General features: G+C 51.1%; 3 protein-coding genes across 5 annotated transcripts in view; 1 reads left to right on the forward strand and 2 right to left on the reverse strand.

Moving 5' to 3' along the window:
* Nucleotides 1–7,066, reverse strand: part of RPGRIP1 (RPGR interacting protein 1) — a 179,037-nt gene extending 171,971 nt beyond the window's left edge. Inside the window, exon 1 of the mRNA XM_081506750.1 lies at nt 6,972–7,066. The gene's annotated coding sequence lies outside the window, so the exon portion shown is untranslated. The remainder of the gene's footprint in view (nt 1–6,971) is intronic.
* A 1,085-nt stretch (nt 7,067–8,151) lies between these two features.
* TMEM253 (transmembrane protein 253) lies at nt 8,152–10,690 on the reverse strand. 2 transcript variants are annotated; one of them, XM_081506905.1, is made up of 6 exons: nt 10,559–10,690; nt 10,061–10,171; nt 9,920–9,976; nt 9,521–9,631; nt 9,270–9,416; nt 8,152–8,921 (listed from the first exon to the last, which is right to left on the reverse strand). In XM_081506905.1, exons 1-6 carry the CDS (start codon nt 10,658–10,660, stop codon nt 8,841–8,843), a joined length of 609 nt encoding a protein of 202 aa, XP_081363031.1. In that variant the 5' UTR covers nt 10,661–10,690; the 3' UTR covers nt 8,152–8,840. The 2 variants fall into 2 exon arrangements, with proteins under 2 accessions (XP_081363031.1, XP_081363032.1); XM_081506906.1 differs by lacking the exon at nt 10,061–10,171 and having other exon boundaries at nt 8,705–8,921; nt 10,559–10,660.
* On the forward strand, nt 8,206–21,504 carry ZNF219 (zinc finger protein 219). Of its 2 annotated transcripts, XM_081506770.1 has the most exons (7): nt 8,206–8,338; nt 8,870–8,943; nt 9,927–9,992; nt 18,140–18,232; nt 18,517–19,924; nt 20,232–20,363; nt 20,564–21,261. In XM_081506770.1, exons 4-7 carry the CDS (start codon nt 18,227–18,229, stop codon nt 21,166–21,168), a joined length of 2,151 nt encoding a protein of 716 aa, XP_081362896.1. In that variant the 5' UTR covers nt 8,206–8,338; nt 8,870–8,943; nt 9,927–9,992; nt 18,140–18,226; the 3' UTR covers nt 21,169–21,261. The 2 variants fall into 2 exon arrangements, with proteins under 2 accessions (XP_081362896.1, XP_081362897.1); XM_081506771.1 differs by lacking the exons at nt 8,206–8,338; nt 8,870–8,943; nt 9,927–9,992 and adding an exon at nt 13,331–13,464 and having other exon boundaries at nt 20,564–21,504.
* The last annotated feature ends 95 nt before the right edge of the window (nt 21,505–21,599 follow it).

The following is a 21,599-nucleotide window of genomic DNA, read 5'->3' on the forward strand; positions in this document are numbered from 1 at the left end:
GAATTTATCGTGGAACCAGCTGCCATGATTGAGTGATTTTCTCCAGTGACCTTTACTGCTAATGTTTTAGCAGAGACTGAATGACTGTCAGAATGTTGCATAGGAGTTTCTATGTTGAAGTTCCTTCAGACTTAGTGTATTTATTCATTCATTCAGTCAACGTGTATTGAATGTCTCCTATATGCCATTCCCTTAGCTAGGTTCTGGGCTTATAAAGATGAAGAAAACATAGTTCCTGCTTCAAAGGTGGGCACATAAATGATAATTTCATTTGTGGGGTAAGAAAACTTCTCTACCTTCTTGGTTTAGTAGCTGGAGCTTGTAAATTAAACTGATAAAAGTCAAATTAACAGGAAAAAAGGCATATACATTTCACTTGTTAATATTTCAATTTTTATATATACAGACGATCTTCATAGAAAAGAAATGATGCCTCAAAGAGGTGCTTAGACACAGGGGATTATACACTATTTTAACAAATGGTGATAAACTGTGGAGAAGTGACAAGACAAAGGAAAAGCATTTTAGGCCTCTAGGAGTGGTAGATTTCAGGAAACTAAATATATGGGGAAAACTGATAAAAGATAATGGTGATTTTAGTAAAGTTGTTTGTGTACATTCATGATGGTGCTGACTGTCTGCCGTGTAATGGTTTCTTTTCTTCCCCCCACTATGAGAGATAGGAGGGGGATGACCTTTACAAACGGAAATTTATATTCCACTTTTATTAGAGGGAGGGCAAAGAGCTCTTTCTGAGTGTGCTGCTTATTTGCCTAATCAAAACAATCTCCATGCCAATGTGACACATTTTGAAGTGATGCCTTCTGATCCCCTTCATAATAAGTATAGAATTATGTGTAGAGCACTGTAAAAGTACCTGGTAGTGAGGAAAGAAGTCAGGGAAGCTTCCCAAAGTAGGTGAAGACTAAACTGAGTCTTGAAGAATCAGTACCAGTTAGCAATTTGGGGCTAGGACTACTTACCACTGCTTGAATAAGGCACAAAAGTAAGAAACATATGTGCCAAAGTGAGATGTTTTGACTTAGCTATTTTGACATGACATGGCTTTAACTTCTCACTGGAGTTTTGATTGTTCTGACTTTTCACTAATGTGTGCAAAAAACAGTCCTGACTCCCACCTTGCCCATCACTGAGTCACTGCTGTCATCATCGTCATCCTTGAAAGTGAGTCACTCAGTCGTGTCCAACTCTTGGAGACCCCATGGTCTATACAGTCCATAGAATTCTCCAGGCCAGAATACTGGAGTGGGTAGCCTTTCCCTTTTCCAGGGGATCTTCCCAACCCAGGGATTGAACCTGTGTCTCCTGCATTGCAGGCAGAATTTTTACTGCATGAGCCGCCAGATTACAAGTGGGTCCATTTAAAAGACACCATCACTGGGGTTTCCCTGCTAGTCCAGTGGTTAAGAATCTGTCTTGCAATGTAGAGGACATTAGTTCAATCCTTGGTCCAGGAAGACCCCACATGCAAAGGGGCAACTAAGCCTGTGCGCCACAACTATTGAGACTGTGCTCTGGAGCTTGCAAGCTGCAACTACTGAAGCCTGAGCACCCTAGAGCCTGTGTTTCACAACAAGAGAAGCCATCTCAATGAGAAGCCTATGCACATAACTACAGAGTAGCCCCCACTCTCCGCAAGCAGAGAAAGCCCATGTGCAGCAATGAAGACCCAGAGTGTCAAAAAACAAAACAAAAAACAAAACCATCACTGCTGAGAAACCAAATCTTAATGTTGGAGAATAAATTAAAGGTCATCTATTGCAACCATTACTGGAGAAGAGAATGGCAAACCACTTCAGCATTCTTGCCTTGAGAACCCCATGAACAGTACAAAAATGCAAAAAGATATGACACTGAAAGATGAACTCCCCAGGTAGGTAGGTGCCCAATATGCTACTGGAGAAGAGCAGAGAAACAGCTCCAGAAGGAATAAAGAGGTTGAGCCAAAGTAGAAACAATGCCCAGTTGTGGATGTGTCTGGTGGTGAAAATAAAGTCCAATGTTGTGGTGTTGGAGAAGCCTGTTGAGAGTCCCTTGGACAGCAAGGAAATCCAACCAGTCAATCCTAAAGGAAATCAGTCCTGAATATTCATTGGAAGGATTCATGCTGAAGCTGAAGCTCCAATACTTTGGCTATCTGATGCAAAGAGCCGACTCATTAAAAAAGACCCTGATGCTGGGAAAGATTGAAGGCAGGAGAAGAAGGGGATGACAGAGGATGAGAAGGTTGGATGGCATCACTGACTCAATGGACATTAGTTTGAGCAAGCTCCCAGAGATGGTGAAGGAAGAGAAGCCTCGCGTGCTATAGTCCATGGGGTCGCAAAGGTTGGACGTGACTCAGAAACTGAACAACAACGTTCCAACCATTTGGTTGATACTTGAAAACTCACTTCAACAACTTAACTGTATAGAAATGTGTTGCACAAAACACCTCAAACATTACCCAGAGGTTGAGAGACTAACTTCAAAGCAGCTCATCTTTAGAAAGGTGTTCTATTTCTCTTTTTTGGTTGAAAACTAGCCTCTCTGTCTCTCTATAATATGACACCATTGGACTCAGCTTCACATTTTGGGCTCACTAACAATAGTTTCTCTTCCTCATAATTATCTGTGAGATTTACAAAGACATCAGTCCTGTTTCTCTTATGCCATGATGTTGAGTCCTCTCATTTTATCTAAAGCACAAGAGTGAATACAGAGCAGTTTCTTTATACATAAAGTGAGCATAGAATTATAAAGAAGCAAATCTCCTCTATCTGAGGAGCTTGGACTTGTAGAAAAATACTTTATAAACAAGAAAACTTTAAAAGGCAAGGAAAAATAGACAAGAGTCAACAAAAACAACTCATTGGACACAGCAAAAGTTTCTGATAAGAAAAATAAACCAAAGATTCAGATCATAAGTAGAACCAAGAATAACATATAGGACTTCCCAGATGGTCCAGTGCTTAAGAATCTGCCTGCCAATCCTGAGGACACTGTTCAATCTCTGGTCCGAGAAGATCCCACATGCCATGGGGCAACTAAGCCCATGCACCACAACTACTAAAGCCTGTGTACCCTAGAGCCCATGCTCTGCAACAAGAGAAGCCATGGCAATGAGAAGCCTGCACAACATAACTAAAGAGTAGCCTCCGCTAGCCACACTAGAGAAAGCCCATGTGCACCGATGAAGACCCAGAGCAGCCAAAAATAAATAAGTTTTAAAAAAAATTTTATAAAAATAAAAAGGAATAACATGAACCACAAAATATAATTAAAATAAAGCTGAAAAAATATAGGCAAAGAAGGAAAAACAAAAGAAACAGAAGACAACTCCCATTAAGTAAACAGCATCTGAGTTATAAAGCAACACATACCAGTTTAATAGCCTAGGAAATTATACAAGGAGGCCCTTCCCCTGAATTTTTGTCTTTTTCTTCTATTTTTAAATTTAATTAAAAAAATTTTTTTACAGTATTGTGTTAGTTTTTGGAATTCAATTCAGCAATGCAAATCAGCCGCAATTATAGATACAGCCCTTCCCTTCCCAGCCTTCCTCCCCTTCCCCCATCCTATCCCTCCAGGTCATCACAGAGCACCAGACTCCCCTAAGTTTTTATAAAATGAACACTACAGGCAACTGTTTTTCTTCCCCCTCATCCTTTGTCTCCTCCTCCAATTCTGTGGTTAGGGATAAGGAGGGCCTGGGCTCCTCAGAAAAAGCCTAACATGTGTAAAACATACAGGAAGGGCAAACAGCTAGGGGACAGTTCTATACATTTATTAATACTTTAACTCTTGGAAGGTTTTAAACACATTATTATAATGAAAGAAAATAGCACCAACTAGAAGTTTTCCTGCCTTTCCTCCAGAATGAGTCACTTGCTGCTCAGTCACCAATAGCCCAGCTACAAGGGCAGTCTCCTAGATTCCCTGTGCCCTGGACGTGGACCTCTGATCACTACAGTGCTCAGATCCTGTCATCCTTATAGGAAACACTGCTTAACAGTGACACACACTGCCACTGTCCTGCTCAATGCAGCAATTAAACATCGAACTTGAAGCAGCACTGGCTGGACAAATCAAGAAGGAACGGTGTGTACACAGAGCAAACCAAAATGGGCCTAGACAGTAAAACAAAATCCTGATGGGGTAACCAACTCTTCTCACTAAGATAAAGAATATCTCAGCCCTGACAGTGAGTAGAGAGAGGCTGCAGGGTATTCACTGGGCCAAGCAAGCGAGGTCAGCTCCGATTACTCCTGGGTACCTGAGTGTACTGATTTTCTGGCTTGAGTCCAGGATTGCATAACACATGGAGGCCCAAGGGCTGGGAATGACCCAGAAGGGCCCTGTGCCTCCAGCCTACTTTCTACGCGCTTGGCGTGCATCATGGCCCAAGTGGACTCATGGCAGGGGAGGGATTTGGCGCATACCCCACAGTGAGCAGAGACTCCTTCTCCAACTAAGCCATAAGCCACTGACACACGCCATTACCTGGAGGGAAGGCCCTTTGTGAGACCTCGACCCGGGCGGCAAAGAGGCCACAAGATGGCAGCAGAGGACAAAGCCCAGGACACAAAACCTGAACCATCTGCAAAAGCTGATACTTCATTTGGGAAATGTCTGTTGCCTACAATCATGTATTTGAGGTCAGAATAAATGACTGAATTTCAAAAAAATCAGGGTAAAATTCATCAACATGGAGAATTTCCCAACCTCCTCAGAATTCAGCAGCATATGAAGCCACATATTTCTTAAATGCTTAAAGCAGGGGATGGGGTCAAGGCCTTTAAAACTGACGTCAGCAGGAACCTTGTCACAGTCACTTCTTTCTGTGAAGTTCCAATGGGCAGCAATTCAAGCAAAACATGAGTGACTTCTACAGTGGCTGCCAAACTGATGAAGGGACAGATACAATGGTTGCTGGGAAGCATTGCAGCAAAGCAGAATGCTTTCATGGAGCAGCTAGGAACTCTGGCAGTAGGCAGTATGCTGAGAAGGGTGGGGGGGATAATGACCACAGGACAAGTCTCACAGTCTTCACTTGCAGCTGGCAGAGGACAATGCACAGGAAAGGGGCAACAGTAGCACTGGGACTAAATCTCTGATCTTCCAATTTATCCTCTTAATACTCTTCTGGTTACATACTCTTCCCTTCCCCCGCCCCGAAGCTGTCACTACCAAAAATTGCCATATAATCCCTGTGGGGCAAAATACCCCTCCCTGAAAACCAATATGAGAGGCATATGATTCTTAAAAACTGGTTTTGAGAACCTTATGTTAAATCTCTACAGGACTCTTGAATTTTATAAAAGGCTTTGATGGCCTACAAGAACCATCTAAACTCTAAATTTCTACCATATGTGTATATAAAGGAGGGATAATAATTGAAGGACTATGGGCCAAATCTGGTACTCAGTTTTACGAAAATCAGTTGTTAACATTTTAAAATCAGAAGATTTTACATTTAAGAAGTCAGAATTTCTGACTATTATAGAAAAATTTGGAACAATGGCAATATTAAGCCCACAGTCTCACATGGCAATAATTGGGTCGAGTTGAGTAGGGTTAGTCTTTAAACAGAATGTGGGCTCTCTAGTTTGCCATAGTTCTCATCACTCCCTATTAACTCATGCCTAATCTGCTTCACTCATTTACACTGTTTCTCATTTCTATAGGCAATTTATTTTCAACCTCTGAAGTGCTTTATAGTTTTAAAGTTTTTTTTTTTTCATGTGTGATTTATTTGAGCCTTAGTACTCCAGGTAGAGAGGGTAAATATTATAATCTCCATTTAAGCAAAATGCATTTCAGAGAGGTCTGATTTGCCCAAACTTATACATCAAAATCAGAGTCTAGATTTTCTGACTTCCAATCTTATTATTCTTGGCAGGGGGAACTATTAAGTTTCTATTAAGAACTTCATTTTATGGACTTCCCTGGCAGTCTAGTGGTTGGGACTTCATGTCTCCAACTGCAGGGGGCCTGGGTTCCATGCCTGGTCAGGGAACTAAGATCCTGCGAGGCATATGACATGGACCAAAAAAAAAGAACTTGCTTTTAGTGGTTCATGTATCAAAACCAGAGAAGTAGATACAGGTATAACTGTTGGAATGGATGAATTCCCACCGTTTAGTTGTTCAAGAATCCTTGCAAATGATTACCTCCTCTTCTTTCAATGAACTACGTCTACTCCCGTTTCAGGCATATGAAGGTTGCCCTTCTAACCATCCTGAAGTTGAGTGTGGCTATATGACTTGTTTTGGTCAATGTAGTGTGTGTGAAAGCCATGTGTATCCCTTTGAGGCAGAAGCATTTAAGAACCTGAAAAATTCTTCATGTTTACTTCACAACTTGGGAAGGGGCTGGAGATGGGGGGAGGGGGGATTAGTCTCATGGTGACATGGTAGGATCTCAAAATGGTGGTGCTCCATGGACTTGGGTACCTGAATAATTTACAAAGAGCAGAGCACCCTGCCAGAGAGTAAACCTTTGTGGTTTTAGGCCATTGAGATTTTGGCATTGTTACCACAGCATAACCTAGCCTAACCTGATACAAGGTTCATCTGCATGGTAACTGAACTTTAACAAGAACTAAAATGCAATTCCTAGATATCTGATCATATCACTAAAACTTGTTGCTCCTATGTGGAAGACAGTTAAGAATGAATTGTTGACTTTTATTCCTAGCTTCTTCAGGTACAACCACCTTCTGATTTTGAGGAAAATTATTGTGAGTGCTTCACAGATGCTGCTGCTGCTGCTGCTAAGTCGCTTCAGTCGTGTCCGACTCTGTGCGACCCCATAGACGGCAGCCACCGGGCTCCGACGTCCCTGGGATTCTCCAGGCAAGAATACTGGAGTGGGTTGCCATTTCCTTCTCCAGTGCATGAAAGGGAAAAGTGAAAGTGAAGTCGCTCAGTCGTGTCCGACTCTTAGCGACCCCATGGACTGTGGCCTACCAGGCTCCTCTGTCCATGGGATTTTCCAGGCAAGAGTACTGGAGTGGGGTGCCATTGCCTTCAGATGAGCTCTCCATTATTCCGGCATTTAGACTGGGCGTGGGGCGGGGGTGGGGGTGGGGGTGGGGGTGGTGGATTTTGTTTTCTCATTCCAGAGCCTAATCCCAGAACTGTCCCCACCCACTAATACTCACACAATCTTGTCATAGGGCAACTATTACCACTCCCAAGGTGTCACAAACAGCTGGCGCCACTGCAATGTCAGGGCAATGCAGCCAGGCTGCGCTCTTTCCTCACTGGTGCCTGGGCTTGGTTAAACCTGGAGAAGCAGCCTTCTCAAGTGGGAACAAAAATGAGTGTGAGGCGCACACCCATCCCGGCACTATGTGAATTTGGGGTGAGTTTTCTTAGTATTGCAGCTCTGGTCAATTTCTAGTTTCTCTAGCGGCTAGCAAGCTGTCGGGTTGGTGCTACTGGGTGCCCTCGTTTTCCTGGGCTTTTCTCAAGCCCACCTAAACTTGCCATCTTTGCACACTTGCAAAGGTCATAAACGGTGGGGGTTGAGCACAACCAGAGCTTCAGCAAGCGCGCCGCAGCTGGGATCAAAGGTCGGCAGGGCTGCCGAGAGGCTGAGCCTGCGCAGTCCTGCTCCCGCCTTGGAGAGAAAGGGTGGTGGCAACGCGGGATCGTTACACCGGCTAGCTCACAAGAGGCGGGAAAACCTTAGGTTGGGTCGCCGTGTCCCTCCCTCTTCCTGCCCTGTCCACCCCGTCTGCCCAGCCAGTCCGTCCTCCTCAGGCGCCTAGGCCCCGGGGGAGGGGGATGAGAAGGGCCCTGGGCTTCTGACTCATCATCTCCAACCCCTTTCTCGCGCGCGCTCCAAGTCTCAGGACTTTGGACCTGGGCACTGTGGGAGGGGGCACGGCGACAGCATCTGGGAAACCCCAGCTCTGCCGAGGGGAGCCCTCAACCCCAGCCGGTCTCCGAAGCTACCAGATGGAGGAGTGTAGAATCCCAGTCAGTTCTCAGTTACCGAAGTTGGGGTGGTGGCGCCCCCGCGTAGAACTGCCCACCCAGCTCCTCCCTGAACGCGGGGCCAGTGGTCGCGTCCGAGGAAACGCTCGTCTAGGCCCAGATTTCCAGCGTCTCGCGTCACTCAGCAGATGCACAGCGCCCCCACCGCAGAAAGGAAGGCTCTTTATTTCCCAGCAGGCCACGGGGCGGCGAGGCATCCTGGGATTTGTAGTTTCCGCTAGAGTAGAAAGGCACCAGATCGAAGCGAGAGAACGAAAGCACCAGTAGTGAATTGATTTCAGAGAGTGGGCGTGTACGGGAACCCGGGTTTGGAGTGAATGGAATTGTGAAAGGTGGAAATCTTGGAAATAGTGAGATGAGGCCGATGTGAAGCTGGGGAGGCAGTGGATAAGAATGGAAGGGAGGAAATGGATCTAGCTGAAAGTTGGTTTAAGGATATCTTATCTTGCAGGCATTGGAGAAGGAAAGGGCAACCCACTCCAGTGTTCTTGCCTGGAGAATCCCAGGGACGGGGGAGCCTGGTGGGCTGCCGTCTATGGGGTCGCACAGAGTCGGACACGACTGAAGCGACGCAGCAGCAGCAGCATCTTGTAGGCAGTAAGATTCTCAGGGCTGTGAGGTGATGGAAGACTCAGTCTAGGTATTGCTTTCCCCCGCAGGGAAGGGTAAAGCAAGGGGCCTACTCAGAGTGAAAACTGAAGGCACTCCACCAGACTTCATGTATGTCTCAGAGGACTCCATCTAGTTTGAGTTCAGGGGGATGCAGTGCAGGAGAGTCTGGAGAATGTTCCCGTTGGGTAGGAGAGCAGCACATGTCTGCTTCCACTTGCCAGCTCACTCATTTGTTCTCTTTGCTGTGCTAGCCACTGTGGGACCAGTCTCCAACTCAGGAACTTCCTCCAACTCTGAGAAGCCCTGAAAACCAGACAGTTGTGAGGTGAGCAAACTTCAAGGGTGAGAAAGGAGGAATCCCAGAGAGATGCAGCTTCCTCCTCTCCCATTTTTTTCCTCATGTTCCCATAGTCCTTCCAATATTTAGTCACGTTCCTAATACTCTCCCACTTTTCTAGCCCCAACCATTTAGATACTCAGTTTCCTCTTACCCATCACTAAGAAAGACATGTCCAAAGCCAGAAAACTAATAAGTTTCAGTTTAACCCTCCCTCCTGCCCCACGCCACTGTTTTCTCTTAAGTACCACTGACCAGAATAGCCAGTGAAAAAATGAGCTTCTAGCTCTCTGCTTCCTCCCTGCCCTCAATACCTCCTGTAGCTCCTGGTAGTGCAGACTCTGGCTTCTGCAGCATCTTGGCTTCCTCTGGCTCAGCAGGAACAGGGAGTATGCTGAGACCAGCGCTCCCCCTAGGGTGAAGGCCTCAGCGCTGAGCTCCAGCACCAGCAAGCCGGCTAGCTGTAGGTAGATGGGGCTGAAGGTGTGCTGCAGGGGACCCTGCCCTGTCCTTTCCCCTCCTCTTGCCTCCACATCCTCCCACATTCTCCTTTATTCACTCGTACCTGGGAGGGGACAGTTGGGGCAGACATCAAGGCTGTCTTGGTCACCTCGACCACCAATGCGATGAAACCCGAGATCAGATTAAAGATGTTGAATATCATCATGGCACGCACCTGCCAGTGAGCCAGTTGAGTCCTGCCAGCCTAGGGGACTCATTGGAACCTCAAGCCCCACCTGTAGCCAGCTGAAAACAAAACTCAGCTCCTATTCCTCCACCTCCAAACAAGACCATCAGCCCTTTAACTTTCTTGTTTTCCCCCCTCAGGGTTTTAGGCCAGTCATGGGCAGAGAGCTGACACAATTAGTCAACAGTTAGAAATTCACTTCCTAGACTGAGATGTGCGTGTGTGTATGTGTTTTAGAGGGTGGGAGAATAGCACTACATTCTTTTCCCCTCTTACCTTCCAGAGACGGGGTGCTCTGCGCAGCTCAAGAGTAACAATCCCAGTGAGGAGACCCTGAATGATGAGAAAGGCAAGTGGTGAGGTCTGGCTTGTTAGGGAGGGGCCCTTCCTTCTACCCTCCCACGTGGTAGTTCTTACCAGTATGCCAGGCCCAAGTGGCAGTGCTGTGGTCATGTGACAAGCAGAGTTCAGGCAGGCTACTGAGACAGCAAAGGGCACCACAGCCACTGCCAGCCATAGCTGGCTCACCTGGAGGCCAGATGCAGTGTAGTTGAAGGGAAACTGTCAGGAACTGCCTTCCTCCCAATCCTTGCCTCTTCCAGAGATCAGCAATTGGGAGGAATGCATAGTGCCAGAGAGTAGTCAACCAAGGGCCATAAGGAGAAGAAGATATCATTTAATTTTTTCTGCCTCATGTTGTAGTTCAGTTACTTACCTATGTGTTTTCCCCATATGGAGAATCTACTTGGAGATTAAGGGTCTTGCCTTGTTTATTCTATATTTCCTCCACCCTCCTCCCACTCAGAGCCTAGCACAGTTTCAGGCACGTGAGAGGTGCTTACAAAACATGTGTAGAACTGAATTGGGGGTACAAGGGGACATGCTGAAGGTCAGGATGGGGCAGCTTGGCCTCACCGCCAGCACCAGGAGGTGCCCACTCTGCCTGTGCCTGGCCCAGTGCTGTAGCTTTTCCAGACGAAGGCTAGGTCTCTCTTGCTGACCAGCTCTGTCCTCCATGGCTCCCTTGACCGCTAGAGCTCTGTGATTTCTAGCCTGGGAAAAATGCATTATGACACCTATCAGAAGACAGCACATACAGCAACATCTCTTTCAGCTGCCCCTCTGCCCGCTTTCAATATCCAGGAAGTTGAGGCTTAGGGCCTCACACCTACCTAGTCTGAAGCAGCTGCTCCAAAGGGATGGGTCCCAATCGGGCCTGGAGCTCCTGGCGGGGCCCCTGGTAGCTCAGAGCAGACGACAATCTTGTCCTGGCAGAGACAGGCTATCAGGGCTGAGGTGTGGTGGGGCAAAGGTCCCTATGAGGGCCTATGGATTCAGGGAGTGGCGGTGGGCAGACACCAGCCTCAGTTCACTCTACAAGATACCTAGCCCTATCTCATTCTGTTCCCATTTCCTGTTGACCCCATCTCTGCCCATCCTTGGTGCCTCTTCTGATCACTCACCTTATCCACATGGATACTATCACCCTGGGCTCCAATTTCCCATTTCCATCTAATCTTTTTCCTTTTGTAGGGGGCTTCCTCCTTAAATTACTCGCCATTCCGTAGGGAAATCCCACATCACTCTCTGGATTTGTCCCATCATTACCACTTGAAGGTTTGTCCCAAGACCAGCCAAGACCTGGCTTCTTATCTCTCACTTTCTGGACAATTTCTCCTCTCTCATTCCTTTCTTGAAGGATTTACTCTGGATTGGGCACTGACTAAGTGGATGGAGAGCTCTATTTATAGTAGGGATTGTTTTTGACTCAGTGATAACCTGTAGTTAGACATGTTAGAAGATGGTCCTTAAATGGTCAGTCTTGGAAAGGACACTATTGCAACAATTAATATTTTTGAGGGACAGAAGTTGCCTTGCAGCCAGGCAAGCTCTGACATTTTCCCAGCCATGTGGCCTTGGATGCATTATTCTACCAATTTGAACCTCAGTTTGTTGAAACTGAGTGATTAAAAGGGGGACAGTAATATGACTGGGAAGGGTTGTTGACTCAGGGTGGGTACATAATAACCATTAATGATGCTGATTAGTTTATACTGATGTACTGATGCCCATATGTTATAGCACTTATTCAGAAGCTAAGCTGGGGTCATTTATTTCTACCCGCCAGGGAGGCCTGGTGTGCTGCAGTTCCTGGGGTCGCAAAGAGTCGGACATGACCTAGCTACTGAACAGCAATAAAGCAGCAGAATCACCTGGGCCCAAATATATATTCTGTAGATCAAAAGTAGGAAAAGCCCACCTTGGTGCGAGCCTGACTTCTGGAGGCAACCAGAGCTATGTTCAAATCCCGGAGCAACCCAGGTGACCTTGGGCAAGTTACTTAATCTCAGTTTTCTTATCATTAAAGGCAAATGAATACCAATCTCAAGGGGTTGCCTTAAGTATTAAAAGAGAAAATGCATATGAACCAATTCATTTCAGCACCTGGCACATACATGCTCAATAAATGTGAGTGGCTATTATTAATTGATGACAGAAGACTGAACCAGAAGACCCCAGGAGTTAGAACTAGGAGGCAGGGTCCTGGGAGGCAAGTGGCCTTCTATGTGAGCCACTTCTGCCCTGCTCAGTGCTGTGCCAACTCACTGGAACACTGTGCCCACTCTTCTCTCCTGGGCAGTGAGAATCACATTTAAAGGGATCCTGAGAACTGTTGTGTCTACTCTCTCCTCTATACTTATGTGCATTAATTTTATTTTGTGGCGATGGCCTGACAGAAGGTGAGATGTTGGGCTTGCACTGAGTATCCCTTAACTGGTAGGCCAGTGGAAAGAGACCTTATTTTCCTTACCTGTAAATGCAGACTAATTATAGAAGTGTTATTGGAAGGATTGTATACTATTAAATATGTGATCAGGCATTCAGTGAAATATTGATCAAATCTTAAGTGTCCAATTTACAAATTTGTAGTCCCTGTCTAGATTACAGTCTCCTCAAGGGAGAGTACCACATTCCCCTGCTGTGTTCATCCCCCACGGCACTGAGCATAGTGCTTGGTACTTAGTAAGCACTCAGTAAATATTTGTTGTATTGAAGAGCCATTAAAGTGACTTAAGGAATGGAAAAGTAGAATTCGAGAGGAAGGAGCAGGAATTGTTTATCAAGAACAGAAAGGACCGAAGAGTAACTTTAATGTTTCTTACACGGCCGACATTAACTATCTCTATAATCGCCCCTCCTCCTCCCCCAAAAGAGAGACAGAAATTGTAAGGGAGAGGCTTTGAGATAAAACCCCAGGAAGAACTTCCCGAGTCTGTGCATGTTGGGGCAGAAAGAGCGGCAGAGCCAGCTCCTTCCCTGGTATGTCCGGGTTTAGGGTGGGAGGGGCAGTCCTGCTTGGAGGCTGGGGGAAGGACGAGATGACCTTTCAGAATCTCTTCCAGTCTCCTGTTGGAATCATCCGTGCGCCCCACCCCCGTCCCCCCCCTCCTACGACAGCGCCCCCAGTCTCTAAACGGCCCGCACCCCGCCCCTGGCGGCCGCCTCTCGCGGCTCCCGGGGTCCCCTGCTCCCAGTCCCCGGAGCCAGAGCCCCGCTCCCGCTCCCGTGCGGCTCCCAGCCCCGCCGCGCCGCCCCCCGCATGCTAATGGCCGGGCCGCCTCCCGCCGCACACAATGCGGGCCGGGGCCGGGGGCGGGGGACCGGGGAGGGGGCGGGGGCCGGGCCGGGGGCGGGGGGGCCGGGGCCCGGCGCATCTCCCCCGGCCCCACGTAACGCTGACGCCCGCGCCGCCGGCCCGCCGCCCGCCGCCCGCCGCCGCCGCCGCCGCCGCCCGCTCCGCCGCCGCCCGCCCGGGGCTCGTGAGTAGCCGCTCCCCCCACTCCCGGCCCCCCCTCCGCCACCCGGCCCCCGCCCCCGGCCCCCGCCCCCCCTCCGGGAGGGGGGGGCCCGCTACGCGCGCCCGGCTCGGAGCAGGTGCAGGGGGCGGGGGCGGGGGAGGGGCGCCGGCTCGGCCCCAAGCAAACTTCGCCCAGAGCTCCTGGGGGGGCGGGGTGGGGGCGGCGGCCACGGAAGCCCGGAGAGCTAGGGGGGCCTCGAAGGAGGGGGGGCAGATGGGGGAGTCGGGAAAGCGGACACCAAAGGGGAAAGGCCAGCGGGGGTGGGGGGGGCGGTCGTCTTTGTAGGGGCCCGAAGGCAGGGCGCGAGGGGCCTGGGGGTGCCGGGCGGCCGAACTGGGAACCTGAGTGGATGAGTGCCCCCCGGCCCAGGTAGGGCTGATGGAGGAGGAGGGGGAAGGGACCCAAACTCTCCGGGAGCGGGGGATGGGGGAGGGGAGAGGATGGGGGGGTGCTTCCCTCTCTGCGTCCCAAACAAAGTGTCACAAAGAGCTCGGCCGGCGGCAGCAGCGGAGGCGGCTGCAACTCAGCTTTTGTTCTCCGGGCCCGGGTAGCTGAGCCTTGGCCTCCCAGTCTCCCAACCCTGTCCCCCATCATCCTTCTGGTTTATCTTCCCTGGGAGGGTCCCGGGGTGCTGCTAGAAGAACCTCTTGTGCAAGATCAAAGGTCTTGCCCTACTTGCCAACCTACTTCTGGGAGGGAGATTTTCCCAGAGGCTTTCCTACCCACTCCCCACTCCCTAATCTCAGAACTGAGAGGTTCATATGGGTGCTGAGACTCTGACCTTTCTAGGGTGAGCTCCAGCTAATGGGGCTTAGGGCTGGCTGCATTCCCCTCCCCTAGATCCAGGTCCTTCGGAACTTTCAGAAGAGGGGTCAACTTGGGACATGCCTCTGGGATAAGATTCACCATGGTGGGGTGGCTGTAGGTGAGCAGGTGTACCTCCCTCTCAGCTCTTGCTGTCCATTTGAAACCCATGACTGAGGTCTATAACCTCCACTCAGGATAGTGAGGATGGAAGGAAGGAGGCTTTACCGAGAACTCAATCTAAAAGGTGGGCAAGCTGTGCTATGAGGTCAGTTTTGGGGGAGCCACCTGAGCAGTACAGTTCAGAGGACCATGGAAAGGAGGCCATAAAAGTGAACTAGTGGCGTGTCCATGTGATAAAGGTGATCTTGACTCGAGACCACCTAAGGAGTTCCCTTTCAACTCCATCTAGTACAGCATTAATCATAATTGTTAGAGGACTTGGAAGGCGTAAAAATTCTCAGAGGGAAAAACATCAAGTATTAGAGATGACCAGAGACAGAGACCTAGTCACTGTCCTTCAGGCCCTATACTTCAAGTCCTGAACCGTTGCCCCTTAACACTTTGACCCTAAATGCTTTTGAACCACAAAGTTTGAGAGAGAATCTTCATGGTCCTCCAGACAGCAGATGCATCTATGTACACATCCCTGTTGTTTCTAAGAGTCTTCTCACCAACCCTTCCATCCTTCCCTATTCATTAAGGTTTGATGGTCCACACCCCCTTTCCCACCAGGTCTCCTAGCACATAAAAGGAATTGGCCCATTGCTTTGGAAAGATTTTGGATCCCTATCCCTGGCCCTACATCCCTGTAGAACCCAAATAAGGGCAAGATAACCCTTGATTCCCAATGAGGGTGGGAAGTAGGTCAGTGCTACTGCCTGGCTAAGTCTCGTGGTTGGTGTTTAGGGCCTGACTATAGAAAACTGATTATTGCCCACGGGCAATGCATGCATGATCTGGGTTCCAGGTCAGTTCATAAAATCTGGGGCTCTGGAGCTCTGTCAGTGCTTTCTCCTACTGAGAAAAACTTGTGGGATTAGGTTCTTGGGACCTCTTTGGTGAGGAGATGATTCTGGAGATCTTGACTGAGCCTAGGAGGGTCTCTCAGTGGGTTTTCTTGATTTGAGGCTACCCTCTGGGGAAACTTTCCCTGCTTGGGAATTCAGCTTCACTTTGAGCCTTCTTGTGTATCACTGCATTTCCGTCCTGGAAAACTGCTATGTGCAAAGTAGTGTTTTTGTTTTGTTTTGGGGAGGAAGCTTTGCCCAATTCCTGCTCTCCTTGCCTTGTTATGAGATCAGCCTCCCATGAGGTATTTTGTTTACTATCCTACAGGCAGTTTTAAGGGCCCTAGAATCTTCTCAGAATCAGAGTATGTGCCCATAGGTTAGTCAGCTATGACCATGCAGTATTCCCAGCCTCCTCCCCCTCCTCCCCCACCATCTGCTTCCTCTGAATATACCAGATTGGCTGTACACCAGGATGTTCCGGGAATCCCCAGGAGAGCAACAGAATGTGATGGACCCAAATATGATGCCTCAGTAACTCATTCCAGGATGTACAAACTGTAACTGTCAGAACACTCCTTATAGCTAATTAAAATTCTTCTAGTTACATCTATTTTCTGTTACATCTGTCTATTTTCAGTGACATCCAAAAGGCCAAAATAATCCCTCTGGTACCACTGGTTTTTTTCCCCCTCTATGGTTTCCAGATAAGAATTTTTAAAAATCCTCTGGTTTTTCTCATTGCCTTATGTGAGGTGCTAAAATGGCCCATGTCGCCCCTCTAGCACTTCATTGCTCTATGGTATGGAGGTGGCCAAAGAGGCTCCTCTGGTAGCCCACTGCACTCTCCATGGTACTGAAGGAATGACCATTTGTTTCAACATCTCTCTGGGGTCCAGAAGAGTCCTATGACTCAGAACCACAAAACTTTTGAACTGCAGGGGACCATCAGTATAAATTAGTCTAACCCCCTTATTTTACAGATGAGTAAACTGGGAAGTTAAGTGATTTACTGAAGGTTTCAGGGCTATTAATGATCTGATTGGGCCCACAATAGTCTTGTACCCCTCAGTCCTACTCTGATTCATCTTTCATTATATTACTTCATTATATTACAACAAGGCTCTTGGTCTCAGGAAAGGGGCTAATTTGGAGGATCCAGAAGATGAGAGTGGATGCCTTAATTTGGAGCTGCAGAATAAAGATATTAAAAATTGTGGTGGAGGTTGTTTAGTGACCTTGGACAAAGACATTTCGTTAATTAATCTCCTGTTAATAAAATCCCCATCACCTAGATTCCACATGTAACAGGTACCTGACCCTTCATAGAGTCTTATCCCATCTACTAAATGTCAAAAATTAAAGCATCCTTGGGTCTCCAGAGCCTTTTTTCTTTGCAGGGCTGACCCTAGCTCAGTTCTCTTCTGTTAAAATTCCTTAAGCAAAATAATGCTGAATCCTTTTCTTTCTCAGTAACCTATTTCAGTTTCACAATGCCTATTGTAAGGAGGTTCTTTATACCTCAAACATTCTATCTCAGGCCAAAAAAAAAAGAAAAACATCAGGTAAGGTCCACATTTGTCTAGCTTTGACCACATACAGTTCTATATGTAAGCAAGAAAGACTAGATGATTCTGGTCATTCTCCTAGGCCTATTTCCATGAATCTTAATTCTGGGGTTGCTGCTAAGTCCTAATGCTAACCTCCTCTGCTGCTTAGAATCAGGAGATCCTCGCCCCCCACCCCCACCCCCAAGTCCTCTTCCTCTCAGTGCTCTGCTCCTTCCTCAGAACTGGAGCTCTGCACATCCCAGGCCCAGGGAATTTTAGCCTGGAGAATTTTAACCCTTTTCAGCTCAGAGCATGTGCTGAGCCCCTATCTGTGCAGATGGCCCAGCCCCGCCCCCCGTCCCTCACTCCAGCCTCTTGAGCTCAGAGCCAGTGTAATCCTCCTCTTGTGTGAGGGAGCCTCTCCCCTGCAGAGAGGAGGAAAGCCTGCCTCGGAACAGCCCTGGACAAAGGGGCTGAGATGCCCCATCAAACTGCAGGCTCCAAGGTTTGAAACGAGGGGATGAATTCTATCCGGTATTTGCAGTCTTAACCCCTTCCCAAGGCCAGCAGCGCCCCTTAACTTCCACTCCTCCCCCAACTCTCTCTTCATTCCCGTTCCCTCTGGCTCTCTCCCCCTTCATGCCCCTCCCCCTCTGTCTGTCTCCAGACTCTGCTGCTGGGAGGTGTTTCTCTCCCATGCATGAATGAGTCTCTGTAATGAATGGAAATGAATGGATCAGGAATCCAGGCGGAGGGAGGAAGAATGAGGGGGAAAGACAGAAAGACAGGGTAAAGGCAGAAGGAAGAACTATGGAGCCTGGAAGAATGGCTGGCTGGTCAGTTAGGGGTCTGAGAGCAACTGGTCCCACTTGGATAGCTGAGGAGCATGGCAAGCCAACCCCATTTGCTTTTCCCACTGCACAGCCCAGTCTAAATGAGAGAAGAGTATACTGTGATGGTTTCTTCCACCACCAGGGTGGCGGAGACGTGGGTGGGGGGCATGGTGGTGGTGGTGGTGATGGTGGTTCGGGACAAGGCATTTAAAATGAATAATTTAGGGGGGAAGAAGGGAGCCTTGTGGACAAATAAAGTAGTACAAGTTTTGAAGACAGCAGCCTCCTCTTGTCTCAGGATGTAAGGGAGGAGAAGGGATAGATTCCAGGGTGCTAAGAGCTTGAGGGTCTCCCAAAGAGGCTAGGGTTAGGGGTGACTTTTTCCACTGCTGAAAATCAGGGCTCATCCTTTGCTCCACATCTGTCTCTCCTGGTTTAGCTCTTCAGCACCTGTTGCCTTCACTAGCAGCTTTTCCCCCTCCTCTTCTGTACACTCCTCAGAACCAAAGAATGTGAAGGGGGGTCCATGGAGGTGAGTGAGGCTCTGGCCTGAACCTACAAGTACCTGCAACTATACTTCCTCCCCTCCCTACCTCTCTTTCTGTCTCTCTGGCCTCCCATTATGATTTCCGTGGTCCCAAAAACTCAGTTCCCATTCATCCCCCAACTTCCTCGAGGTGAGTGGGAGGGGCCCCTGGTGTTCTTGGTTCAGGCCCCGACTCATCCTCTCTTGGGTTCCTCTGGCTCTCCATGTCCATGTCTCCCCCACAGCTCTCCCTTCTCCACCCTTCGCTCTCTTCACATCTTTCTCCACAGGGCTCACGTCCCCGCGCTCCGGTCGGCCACCTAGCGCCGTCGCCCCCGGCTTTCGACGGCGAGCTGGATCTGCAGCGCTACTCCAACGGGCCAGGCGTGAGCGCCGGGTCTCCAGGGATGGGAGCAGTGGGCTGGTCTGAGAGTCGCGCAGGCGAACGGCGCTTCCCCTGCCCTGTCTGCGGGAAGCGCTTCCGCTTCAACTCTATCCTGGCTTTGCACCTGCGGGCGCACCCAGGCGCCCAGGCCTTCCAGTGCCCGCACTGCGGCCACCGTGCTGCGCAGCGGGCGCTGCTGCGCTCACACCTGCGCACGCACCAGCCCGAGCGCCCGCGAAGCCCCGCAGCGCGCCTGTTGCTGGAGTTGGAGGAGCGCGCTTTACTGCGGGAGGCCCGGCTGGGGAGACCTCGAAGCTCAGGGGGCCTGCAGGCCACCCCTGCCACTGAGGGCCTGGCGCGGCCCCAGGCTCCTTCGTCGTCCGCCTTCCGTTGCCCCTTCTGCAAAGGCAAATTTCGCACCGCGGCGGAGCGCGAACGCCACCTGCACATTCTGCACAGGCCCTGGAAGTGCGGCCTGTGCAGTTTCGGCTCCAGCCAGGAGGAGGAGCTGCTGCACCACAGCCTGACGGCCCACGGAGCTCCCGAGCGCCCCCTGGCGGCCACCTCGGCTGCGCCCCAGCCTCAACCTCCACCCCAGCCTGAACCTAGATCGGCCCCCGAGCCAGAGCCGGAGCCTGAAAGTGAGGCAACCCCCGCCCCCGCTCCTGCTGCTCCCGAGGAGCCCCCCGCGCCTCCGGAGTTCCGCTGTCAAGTGTGTGGCCAGAGCTTCACGCAGTCCTGGTTTCTCAAGGGTCACATGCGCAAGCACAAGGCCTCCTTCGATCATGCATGTCCTGTTTGTGGCCGCTGCTTCAAGGAGCCCTGGTTCCTGAAGAACCACATGAAAGTGCACGCCAGCAAGCTGGGCCCACTGCGTGCTCCGGGGCCTGGGTCCGGGCCTGCCCGGCCCCCCCAGCCTCCTGACCTGGGCCTACTTGCCTATGAGCCTCTGGGTCCTGCGCTCCTCTTGGCCCCGGCGCCCACCCCGGCTGAGCGCCGTGAGCCTCCGAGCCTCCTGGGCTACCTGAGCCTGCGAGCCGGCGAGGCGCGGCCCAATGGTGAGGGCGCTGAGCCTGGGACTGGCCGCAGCTTTGGAAGCTTCCGCCCACTGCCCTCTGCTCTCCCAGCCCGGGCTCGCCGGCACCGCGCCGAGGAGCCAGACGAGGAAGAGGAGGTGGTGGAAGCAGAGGAAGAGACCTGGGCCCGGAGCAGGGCGGTGGGCCCTCTGGCTTCACTGCCCCCGCGCCCAGGCGAGGCCCCAGGGCACTCTGCGCCTGCGGCGGGGGCCCAGGCGAGGTCCACCGCCACGCAGGGTACGTAAGGATCTCCTCTAAGGTGTTCCACACGGTGGCCCACTCTGACGTCACCACTGCCCTCCTGCCCCCTCCTTTTAAAAAGGACCTGCCTCTTATTTCTCGGTTTTCCTCCCGTAGAGGCTTTACTACCCTTTGAGGGCACAGTCCAACTCAGAGCAAGTCGAACCTCTCAGGTTCCCGCAAACATTTTGTTTCCTCCTGGGCTGGGAGGGGAAGCAGTCCTGTGGGTGGGTATGGGGGCACATGGACCTAATAGAGTTAGGGCAACGGGTCCCTCTGACTTCTTTTAATGCGTGTATTGCAGAAGAGAATGGGCTGTTAGTTGGAGGGGCCCGGCCTGAAGGGGGCCGGGGGGCCACCGGCAAGGATTGCCCCTTTTGTGGAAAATCCTTCCGCTCAGCGCATCACCTCAAAGTGCACCTGCGAGTGCACACAGGTGAGGGGGCAACCTCCGGGGTGGGGAGGGGGCTGAGGTCAGGAAGCGGGGTGAGGGGTGCGGGGGAGAGCTTGATTAAAATTAGAAGGGTGGGTGAGGCAGTGTGTTTTTTCCTGGCCCAAAGGCCTGTACGTGGAGTGAAACGCGGGTAGGGCCGGGCAGTGATCGTGACTCGGGCATTATCGCACCCCCCTCTCCAGGCGAGCGCCCCTACAAGTGTCCGCACTGCGACTACGCGGGCACCCAGTCCGGCTCGCTCAAGTATCACCTGCAGCGCCACCACCGGGAGCAGAAGAGCGGAGCCGGCCCCGGGCCACCCCCAGAGCCGCCGCCCCCTTCCCAGCGGGGTTCGGTCCAGTCGTCCGGAGCCAAGCCGGCTCCGCAGCCTGCGGCCTGGGTAGAGGGCAGAGCGAGCCCCCGGCCTCCCGCGAGTGGCGGCGCACCGGGGTCCCGTCGGAAGCCCGCCAGCCCCGGGAGGACCCTGCGCAACGGGCGAGGCGGTGAGGCCGAGCCCCTGGACCTGTCCCTGCGGGCAGGGCCGGGAGGCGAGGCTGGGCCAGGGGGTGCCCTCCACCGATGCCTCTTCTGTCCCTTCGCCACTGGAGCCCCCGAGCTCATGGCCTTGCACCTACAAGTGCACCACAGCCGCAGGGCTCGGGGCCGCAGGCCGCCCCAGGCCGATGCATCCCCGCCCTATGCCCGAGCACCGTCGGGAGAGACCCCTCCCACTCCTCCGCAGGAAGGGGAGGAGGGCCTCGGGCTGTTGAGATCCGGAGAGGCTGGGCTAGGGGGCCAAGAAAGGTAGGGAGCCCTCTTAGGGGGCCGTTAGCTTAGTTTACCCCGCCGGAGCGGGGCAGCGATAGAGGTAGTTGGGTAGAGCAGCCAGCAGGGGGCAGCGTGGGACCCATATCCCAGCCCCGGGCGGACCAGAGGTGGAGGGGCAGAGAGCGTGAGGAGGGTGGGCGGGCGACACCCACCCAGCCCAGGGGAGAGTCACAGTGCCTTAGCAGTGGCAGGGGTGAGGATCAAAGAACGGGGTCCCAGGGCTGGCAGAGAGGAGTGTTCCTGCTGAGGGGCAGCTCTGCCAGTCTTTGCTGGTCCATAGGCGTGAGAGTTTATTTTTGTACAATGGGTGGGGGTGGGGGGCACTGCACCCTTCTAGCCCCTTCAGGGGCCCTGTAGACGTCGCTATTTTTGGTACGATTCCTGTCATCCCTGTCGCAGAGTTGTGTCCCC

The sequence above is a fragment of the Giraffa tippelskirchi genome, chromosome 7 (genome assembly GCF_054371585.1).
Source record: "Giraffa tippelskirchi isolate mGirTip1 chromosome 7, T2T-mGirTip1v1.2.pri, whole genome shotgun sequence".
NCBI classification, from domain to species: Eukaryota; Metazoa; Chordata; class Mammalia; order Artiodactyla; family Giraffidae; genus Giraffa; species Giraffa tippelskirchi.